This window comes from Eulemur rufifrons, chromosome 2, assembly GCF_041146395.1.
Source record: "Eulemur rufifrons isolate Redbay chromosome 2, OSU_ERuf_1, whole genome shotgun sequence".
NCBI classification, from domain to species: domain Eukaryota; kingdom Metazoa; phylum Chordata; class Mammalia; order Primates; family Lemuridae; genus Eulemur; species Eulemur rufifrons.
Genome location: NC_090984.1, coordinates 57373082 through 57383359, shown reverse-complemented (window position 1 = coordinate 57383359; position 10278 = coordinate 57373082). Strand labels below are relative to the sequence as shown.

Sequence of the window (10278 nt, the reverse complement as noted above, 5' to 3'; positions counted from 1 at the left end):
CATGATTGACTTTTTATTTTAAATTCTCAGTCTTTGTTATCTTGTAGAGAAAATTTTACTTGTCTTCAAGGTCAGCCTTCATTGTGACAGAAAATGTTGGAGATGAGTTCAATTCTAAGTTTGTGTCTTTAAAAAATATCAAACTATGAATTTAGCTTTTCTTCATTCACTTCATCCTAAAGCAATATATAAAAATATTATTATTGAGAATAATACTTTATTTCAAACCCCAATGCCATGGTATTTATTTATTTCACAGATTTTTAGGAACATTTCTATGGTAGAACTCAAGTTATGATTCTAACAACACTTGACAAAGAGTCTACCATTGTGTTTTAGGTGGCATTTACATCCCTGGAGAGATTAGAGAGTAAAAAATATCAGACAAGACTGGATATCTAGAAAGAACCTAGGAATCAAATGGTTGATATACATGATTTCTGATTGTTCCTCTCAAATCCCATAATTTATATTCATAACACATATTAAGTATATGTAGTATTAGGTTGATCTTTGATACATGGCTGCTGGAAAAAGCAGATACGAATTTCAACAAAACATAGTAATAGCAATTAAGGAGATTCAAGTGCTGCATAGACAAGACCCTCTGGAGCTGAACAATTTAAAGAGCAAAATTATTCCTTTTTTTTTTTTGTAAGAGACAAGGTCTTGCTATGCTGTCCAAACTGGAGTGCAGTGGCTATTCACAGGGACAATCAGAGTTCACTGTAGCTTCTAACTCCTGGGCTCAAGCAATCTTCCTACCGCTGCATCCTGAGTAGCTACACACTACAGGCACATGACACTGAGCTTAGCCTAAATGATTATTTTTGAAATTTGAATTTGAGGCTGGAAGATTAGGTGCAATGGGTATCAAAAAGCACACAAGATAAAGATAATGAGATGAAAATCATGAAAGGAAACATAACAGGGAGGATAGATTCAGGAGGCATATTAGGTAAAACCAATAGTAGTTCGAGAAGGATAAAAAAGAACTGAGTGGGGAAAAGAGAAAATAAGACAGACAAAAAAGTATTCCAAAGGTCTCATCTTAATTGGTTTTGGGGGAAAGCAGGAAGGAAATAGACCACATTGGTATGGGACATAGTTGACTGCTTATTTTAAAATAAGAGTAGAGAATTGTGTCACTAGAAAAGGGTGGTAGCCATGAACAGAAAAGTGTAGCAGGACTTCCATGTTAATAAGGGGGTAATGAAATGAATACTATCTTAATCAAACCTATAAAAATTAAAGATGTGAAAAGTGATCTCTTTTTGCTGATGACATCATTGTAAACCTAGAAAATCCAAGATATTTCAGCAAAAAACTATAGAATGTAGTAAGGTGGCTACATAATACAGACAAAAATAAATAACTTTCCTCTATTTTAGCAGGTTTCCATTCTGGGGCATTTTTTTTCCATGTAGAAATTAGGAAGTATGTCTCTCTACTTCCTGACATAGCTCTACTTAAAATTTTAGATGCCTTTGTATATATTTTCCCTTCTTGATTATACTCGAAAGCCCAAACTAAATTTGAGGCTACATGATTAAATGATACCAAAGATCTGGGTGCGGCAAAAGTTCCAGGGCCGGCTCTCTGTGAATCTTGTACTATGTAAATTCTGTGTAAAATGGCAAGGTATCTTCAATTTCTGACATTTGAGTCATTACTCTATATCCAGGATGTCTCTCTCAACTTAAAATTTATGTTTTCCTCCTGCTGTACCCTTCAGGTAACTTCAAGTCAGCCTTGTACAAGAAATTGATGGATGGAGGAAATCACTCGGTGGTGTCTGAATTTTTCTTGCTGGGACTCACCAGTTCTTGGGAGATTCAGATTCTCCTTTGTCTGTTTTTCACAATATTTTATGCAGCAAGTATGCTGGGAAACCTTCTCATTGTGCTCACCATCATTTCAGACCACCACTTACATTCCCCAATGTACTTCCTGCTGGCAAATCTCTCCTTCATTGATACTGGTGTTTCCAGCATTGCAACCCCCAAAATGATTTATGACCTTTTCAGAAAACATAAAGTCATCTCCTTGAAAGGGTGCATTACCCAGATGTTCTTTATTCACACCGTGGGGGGCACAGAGATGGTGCTGCTCATAGTCATGGCCTATGATCGATACGTTGCTATCTGTAAGCCCCTCCACTACCTGACCATCATGCGCTTAAGAATGTGCATTTCTCTTACGGCTGTTGCTTGGACCATCGGACTCATCCACTCTGTGGCCCAACTGGCTTTTGTTGTAAACTTACCCTTTTGTGGTCCCAACAAAATGGATAGCTTTTATTGTGATTTTCCTCGCTTCATCAAACTTGCGTGTATAGACACATATAGACTGGAGTTTCTGGTCACTGCCAACAGCGGTTTCATCTCCATGGGCACCTTCTTCATCTTGATTTTGTCTTACACCTTCATCCTGGTCACGATTCGTAAACGCTCTTCAGGTGGTTCATCCAAGGCCCTCTCTACCCTCTCAGCTCACATCACTGTTGTGGTTTTCTTCTTTGGTCCTTGCATTATTGTCTATGTGTGGCCATTCCCTACCTTACCCATAGATAAATTTTTAGCTATCTTTGATGTCCTCATCACTCCTTTTATGAATCCTGTCATCTACACATTTAGAAATAAGGACATGAAGGTGGCAATGAGGAGACTGTTTGTTAAGGCTATAAGTTTCAGGAAGAGTTTTTTTATGTACAGTTCAAGAAATTCAGATTCATCTTGAGTATTCTTGGAAATTAATCTCTTTAATTAAACCTTTCACAAAACTTTTCAGTTTAGTTAGTGTTTTCAGTATCGACTATGAACTCTCTTTTCAAGGACTCTGTTCTGATCTGGTCTGTTCTTCATAAGGAACCCCTGTTCTGAGGATCCTAAAAATATTGAGAAGGAGTGAAGTTAGCCTTGGAATGTGGTGTCCTTGTATATTATTGAAGACTTCAGTGATGGTGTTTGCTGAAATCTCACATCCTGGGCATATTTCCCATTAACACCAAATGTTGGACACTTATCTTTGGCACTGATTCTCAAAAGGCAAATCTCTTCTAGTCCAGATATGTACCTATATTCATGCTCTCTGAGTTTTTCGGTGTCTACATACATGGAGGAATAATAAAATGAGGATAATTTCCTAGATAGCTTTGAGAATTTGAGGCTTTTAAATCTAAATTTGCTCACCCACACTCAGATGTAGTTAATACTAAGATTTTTAGATTTAGTTAGAATCAGAAGTGAAATTTGGGGAAAATCATAGAGAGAGAATCGGGAAAATTTGATACTATTAACCAATAAAATGTTTTGAGACCAGGAGTTATAAATTTCTAAACCACTCAATCAATGTCTGTGACAATTATGTTTTATTCCAATCATTTCCTGAACATATAGCCATTACTTTTATATGGCAAAGAAAACTATGTAAATATTTACTGATTATAAATGGATCAAATATTTTGGAGTTAAAAACAGGAGACATTGATTTGAGGAGAAATGAATAAAATGTAAAAGGTTTCTATTTTATGTGAACCAGGTTTATAAGTAAACGAAAAGCAAATACGAAGTGTAGAAATTATAAAAAGTTACAAAACTGACTATAAATGGAGAGATATAAAAATACAATGAAGATATACATTAAGCTTTCTATGTGATAAAATTTATTGTATGTAATTATTTTAAAAATAAATATGCTATTCAAAAATAGTATAAGTGACTATTCAAAGAGAACATCTTACTTATTTCTCTGAGTTACCAAATGAGTAGGGGCAAGTATCAACTGAACACACTATTACTCAAGTGTAGATTAAAGAACCTGTTAGGAAGCTGGCCTGCACTCCCTCCATGAGCCCCAGAATGACCTGTAGCAATCCTTGTAGTGGCAGCAATAGAGTATTAGTAAAAGATTGGAAGAGCAATGTTCAAGGATGGAATTAATATTTCTGACAAATCTTCACCCTCTCCTTTGTACAAATTTATCATTGAACCTCAGCTAAAATGTTAGATCCTCTTGAACTACAAGATAGATACATTGGCACTCCTCTTTGAAGTGCTTGCTTTTACGTACTAAAAAATTTTCATATTAAGTGTTTCATACCTCTGAAATATCCTCCCAAATATCTAACAGCAGTTCTGACTTCTTTCCTCAACCTCAGACAACATAACTTGATAGGGGAATTCCACATATAACTTTTATTAAACTTTTCCCTTTCCCCTTAGAAAATGGGCTCTTCTTTCTGCATTTCTCACCTAGATTGGTGATGCTGTTCAGTTTTCTCAAGGTAGAATACTGGAGATGCCTAGACTTTGCTCCCACCCACTACAATTTTGTCTATTATTCTTTCTAATATGTCCCTTCCTCTTCCTTTTCAGTGTCATTTTCTTATTCCAAGTCCTCTCATTCCTCTCCTCCTAATTGGTTTGAGCATTGAGTTTCCCCTTCCATCCTTTTGGAGAGAATGTAAATTAGTACAAAAAACGTAATGACGGTTCCTCAAAAATTAAAAAATAGAACAATTATATGATCCAGCAATCCCACTGCTGGGTATATATCTAAGGAAGTAAATCACTATGTGGAAGAGATATGTGCACTCTCACATTCACTGCAGCATTATTCACAACAGCCAAGATATGGAATCAATCAAGGTGTCTATTGACAGATAGACAATGGATAAATAAAATGTGGCATGCACATAAATATATGTGTGTATGTGTATATATGTGTACACACACACGTGCAATGGAGTACTCTTACTTTATAAAAGAAGGAAATTCTATCATTTACTAAAACATGAATGAACCTGGGGGAAAAGTGAAATAAGCTGGCACACAAGGGTAATACTGTATTATCTCACTTACATGTGGAATCTTAAAAAGTTGAACTTATAGAAACAGAGAGTGGAATGGCGGTTATGAGGGGCTTTAGCAGGGAGTGTAAGGAAGGAGGTTGGGGAGATGTTGGTAAAGGATAGAAAATTCAGTTAGATAGGAGAGATAAATTCAAAATGGTGACCATATTTAATAAGTGTATTGTACTCTTGAAATTTACTAAGAGAATATATTTTAAGCATTGCCATCAAAAAAAATGATAAATATATGAGGTTATACATATGGTAATTATCTTGATTTAGCCACTCGACAATATACATATTTCAAGGTATTATGTTGTACATGATAAATATATATATTTGTCATTTAAAAAGTAAATGAAATAAATTCTTGAACAGTTCAGAACATTTTAATAATATTTTTTACAAAACAGCTGTATATCCTCCCCCTTATCTTATCAGTATGGAACAGAAAACAAGCATGTAAAATTAAGAAAGATATAAAATTACACGTTCAATCAATTTGAGTTAAAATGATGACAGTTCTGCAGTATGTCCACTTAAACATAAGATCTAAGATGCTTAGTCTTTTAATCCTTGGTTTAGTGTTAAATACAGTAATTAGTGCTCATTTGGATAATTTTAAATAAGATTAAATATTGAATATTGAAACATTTGTCCCGGTGAGGGTCTATGTTTGTGCGTTCACATGTGTGCACGTGTGTCACTTTACCTATACCTTTATGGAGTGTCTGTGCCTTTGGATCTTGTTAGTGAATGTGTTCATTTTTCCTACTTTATAAATAACATTTACTACCTTTGAGAAGATATGAATAGGCTGTGTGTGGTGGTAAGGCGTTGTATTTAAGGTGCTCATGAGCTCTGCTGGTCTACTAAAATGACAGAGACATGAGACAGACGGATCTAAGTTACCTTCAAGAACTCTTAGTGAAATATAAGTTAGTTACACTGTTTAAACATCATATTAATAATTAATATAGGTGAATGAAACTATACTAGAAGTTCTAGTGACCAAGAAATATGACCATGCAAGGTAGTGGGATCTGACTGTGTTTATCAGTGGGAAAAGGTTAGATTCACCCTAAGATAAAGTGTCTGGATAGTTCAGAATGTGAAAGAGGATAGTAAAAGAGAAAACCTAATGGCAATAGAAAGCTATAGAAGATTCAGAAAGTAAACTCTGTTTGTCTTAGTTGTATACAAATATACACACACACACACACACACACACACAAATAATGAGTCTGTAAAGAAGCAATGATATATGCTAAAACTTTGGAAATGTTTGCATCCTCAGAGTTGATGGTTTTATAAAAAAAAAAAAAAAGGAAAGAAAACTCAGTGATTCTATCCTTGTCATTTGGCTGTTTCCACTAGGCTGACACTTCACAGCTGAGGCCTTGAGACCAAACCACACACAAGTTCATCCAGACATGAAACCTGTGGAGCAGACATTTTACAAGAACTGTTAAGAGAGCAATTTAAGAGGGACAGAAGTAATGGGAGGTTAGAAGAAGAAAGAGAATGGGGTAAAAGGAAGTGGGAGAGAAGAAGGGATGAGTGAATGGAAAAGAGAAGGAAGAAGGCCTGAGAGAGGAAAGGAAAAGGGCCCTGGCCCAGAGAGTACACTGTGGCTGAGGAAAAAGGAGGGGCAAAGGGGAATTAAAACTGAATGGTGTTGAGTAGCATAATGTTGATCATGGAGAAAAATCATGACTTATTCTTCTTTCTCTCTTGGATTTCCAAAAATAGCTCAAACAGCTTCTACCCAAAAGCATGCATCCATTAGAATCTTGTAAGTGTGCTGTCAAAGATGCTATTCTCCTTGCACAGCCCTGACAGAGACCCAAAAGAGGGGTAAATGTGGGTAAGTGGTGGGATATACCAGGAGAACCAAGTTCAATCACCCTTTATGAATGCACCATTGCACACTGCCAAAAATCTTCTGAGGGCCGTAAAGAAGCTTCCACTCTTGTGTTTCTAAGAATTATTTTATATAAAAATTATTCCTTAGGAATTACAGCTCAAAGGTACTATACTCTCTGATTTACAAATATTGTATGTATACTTTCTTCTCTGTTTTCCTAAGTTAATGTCTTTCCCTGGATAAGTAAAGACCAGACACACCCAATATAAGTGTGGATAATCAATCCAGTTTGGACAAAAAGAAGCTTCTCTGAATTTGACCATCAGCAATGGCTTTAAAAAGTCAATGAGGACACTCACAATACAAGAAATCACTTAGGAGATCTTCCTGTAATTCACTAGCTGTCTGCATACTTTCCTCATTGCCATCCTCATTTCTTGATTCCTGAATGTGTAGATGATAGGATTCAGAAGAGGAGTGAGAACTGCATCAAAAATGGCCAGAAACTTATCTAAGTGTGTGGAGGGAGATGGCCATGTGTACAAGAATATCGAAGGACCAAAGAACAAGACCACCACAGTGATGTGAGCTGAAAGTGTAGACAGAGCCTTGGATGAACCAGCTGAAGAGTGTTTCTGAACAGTGAGAATGATGATGATATAGGAAATGATCAGTATGAAGAAGGAGATCGCAGACATGAATCCACTGTTTGCTATGACCATGAACTCTAGTTGGTAGGTATCTGTGCAGGCAAGTTTGATAAACCGAGGAAGGTCACAGTAAAAGCTGTCCAACACATTAGGACCACAGAAGGGTAAGTTTATTACATAAGCCAACTGAACAACAGAGTGGATGAGGCCTGTAATCCAGGCAGCCAGTAAAAAAAAGATGCATGTTCGTGGGCTCATGATGGTCAGGTAGTGGAGAGGCTTACATATGGCCACGTATCTGTCAAAGGCCATGGCTATAAGCAGCACCATCTCCACTCCACCAATGACATGGATGAAGAAGATCTGAGCAATGCAGCCTCCAAAGGAGATGACTTTGTGCTTTCTGAAAAGGTCATAAATCATCTTGGGAGAAGTGGCAGAAGAAATACCCAGGTCAACAAAGGAGAGGTTGGCCAATAGAAAATACATGGGAGAGTGTAAGTGAGGGCCAGTGGTCACAGTGAGCATAATGAGAGAATTTCCCGTCAAGCTTGCCACATAAAACACAGAGGAGAACACAAAGAGGAGAAGTTGGATCTCCCAGGAATTGGTGAGTCCCAGGAACACAAACTCTGACACAACAGAGTGATTTACTCCATCCATTGCCTGTGTGGGCATTGCTACCTAAAGAAGAAAAATAGGAGAAAATGTAAATTATGATCATTTTATTAATGAACCAAAAGGAGAGAAGTCAAAGTAATGAAAGCATATTTCTACTTTAGCATTAAAACCAACCAAATGGGCAACAGGTATATGAAAAATTGTCAACATCCCTAATCATCAGGGACATGGAAATTTTAAATGACAAGATATCATCTCATGCCTGTTAGATAACCTATCACCAAAAAAGACAAAAAGTAACAAGTGTTGGTGAGGCTGTGGAATAAGGGAACTCTGCTACCCTTTTGGTGAAAATGTAAATTCATATAGCAATTATGAAACACACTGTGGAGGTTCCTTAAGAAATTAAAAATCAAACTACCATGTGATCCAGAAATCCCACTCCAGGTACATATAGAAAGCAATTTAAAAAGTATCTCAGTGAGATATCTGCACTCCCATGTTCTTTACAGCATTATTCACAAGAGCCAAGACGTGGAAACAACAGCAGTGTACACTGACAGGTGAATGGATAGAGACATGGGTTGAGAGGGGAGGTGTATACACATGTACAATGCAATATTCTTCAGCTGTAAGAAAGAAGGAAATCCTGTCATTTGGAACAACATGGATGAAGCCAGAAAAAATTGTGCTAAGTGAAATAAGAAAGACACAGAAAGACAAATTCTGTAAGATCTCATTTATATGTGGAATCTAAAGAAATCAACCTTTCAGAACTAGAGATCAGAATAGTGGTTGATAAGAGCTGGTGAGGGAGTGAGGAATGGGGAGATATTATTCACAGGGTACAATGTTTCAGTAAAACCAGAGAATAAATTCTAGAGGTCTGTTGTGAAGTATAGTTATTAGAGTTAATAACAATATATTACACTCTTGGAAATTGTTAAGAGTGGAGATTTTCAATGCTCTCACCACAAAGAAATGATAAGTATGGGAAATGATGAATACGTTGATTAGCTTGAATTAAGCATTTTATAACGTATACATATATCAAAACATCACATCATGCACCATAACTATATACAATTTTTGTTAACCACACCTTACTAAAGCTTGCAGGGGTAGGGGAGGACAACCTAATATGCTCACAGATTCTGTAATTATCCTGACACACAGACAGTGGTGACTGTCACATGGAGGTGTTCTCTTCCACCTAGTTGTCTCTGTTTTAATCCCCTTCTGCTTTCTCCCACAGTAGTTGCTGTGATGTTCCTCATGAGATACAAGATTACTCAACATTGGTAACAGCAATTTAACTCCAAATTCTTTTGATTTTTGCTTCAGTACTAATATAGCTTGGCTTCAGTCACACAAAACGATTGATGTTTTTTAACTATTTAATATTACATCCACTCCAAGGGTACCAGCCTTATTCACGCAAATAAGGACCTCCTTCCCACTCCCTACCTCACAAAAATATCAGTATTCAAGATTTATTAAATGTTTACCATATCTGCAACATCTAGCTTTATATTACTAGCATTTATTATACTATCCCTTATATTACAGTGAAGTAGGTACAAGTCTACTTCACCAAATAGCCTGCAAGCATCTAAAAGGCATAGATTGTACTTTTTCACATTTGGTTTCTTTGAAGCTATGAAACAGTGGTCCACAGACAGATGCAGTTGAACGAACTGGCTTTTACCAGTTTACATTATGATAGGTACTGAAGTTGAGAATCAATATTCAAAAACTTCTCTAATAATTTGACATTACAGCAAAACTGAAGGGTCTGCTTTTGTGTTCTACTAAAGTGCCAGTCTGAGAAGCATTAGGGAGAAAAAACAAAGATAATTTGAGAAGATTTTTAAAAAGAATTGCTGTTGAATACTTAGCACATGATCTGAAAAGCTTAAATGTATGAAGAACATCATAATGTAGTGGAAAACATTCTATTGAAGCCTCTGTGTAAGGATTTATCATATTATACTGTAATTTTAGTTTTATTTAGAGAAGTAATATGGTATAGTAGAAAGAATGTGGGCTTTGTATTCAGAAAACCAAGATTTATACCATAGTTCAACCACTGACAAGTTGAGACTGGACAAGTTACTTAAACTCTTGAGCTTCAGTTTATTTGTCTATCAAATTGAATTAATAACACTAACTTCACTGGGTAAATTGTGGGGATAAAATAATAAAAGTTTTAACTCAGCTATTTGATCAAATAAAACTTTATATATGTAAATGCCACAAACTAAGTTGCTCCTTAGCTTTCTGTTCAC

The 10278-nt window shown here is 36.2% G+C and overlaps 2 protein-coding genes across 2 annotated transcripts; one reads left to right on the top strand and one right to left on the bottom strand.

The window, feature by feature from the left end:
* Positions 1-1767: 1767 nt before the first annotated feature.
* On the top strand, positions 1768-2739 carry LOC138398109 (olfactory receptor 4F3/4F16/4F29-like). The gene has a single exon (XM_069492314.1). It carries the CDS (start codon positions 1768-1770, stop codon positions 2737-2739), a length of 972 nt encoding a protein of 323 aa, XP_069348415.1.
* A 4354-nt stretch (positions 2740-7093) lies between these two features.
* LOC138377380 (olfactory receptor 4F3/4F16/4F29-like) lies at positions 7094-8032 on the bottom strand. The gene has a single exon (XM_069462241.1). It carries the CDS (start codon positions 8030-8032, stop codon positions 7094-7096), a length of 939 nt encoding a protein of 312 aa, XP_069318342.1.
* Positions 8033-10278: the final 2246 nt, after the last annotated feature.

Coding starts and splice junctions, on each gene's coding strand:
- LOC138398109 (XM_069492314.1), top strand. CDS start 1,768: ATGGATGGAGGAAATCACTCGGTGGTGTCTGAATTTTTCTTGCTGGGA.
- LOC138377380 (XM_069462241.1), bottom strand. CDS start 8,032: ATGGATGGAGTAAATCACTCTGTTGTGTCAGAGTTTGTGTTCCTGGGA.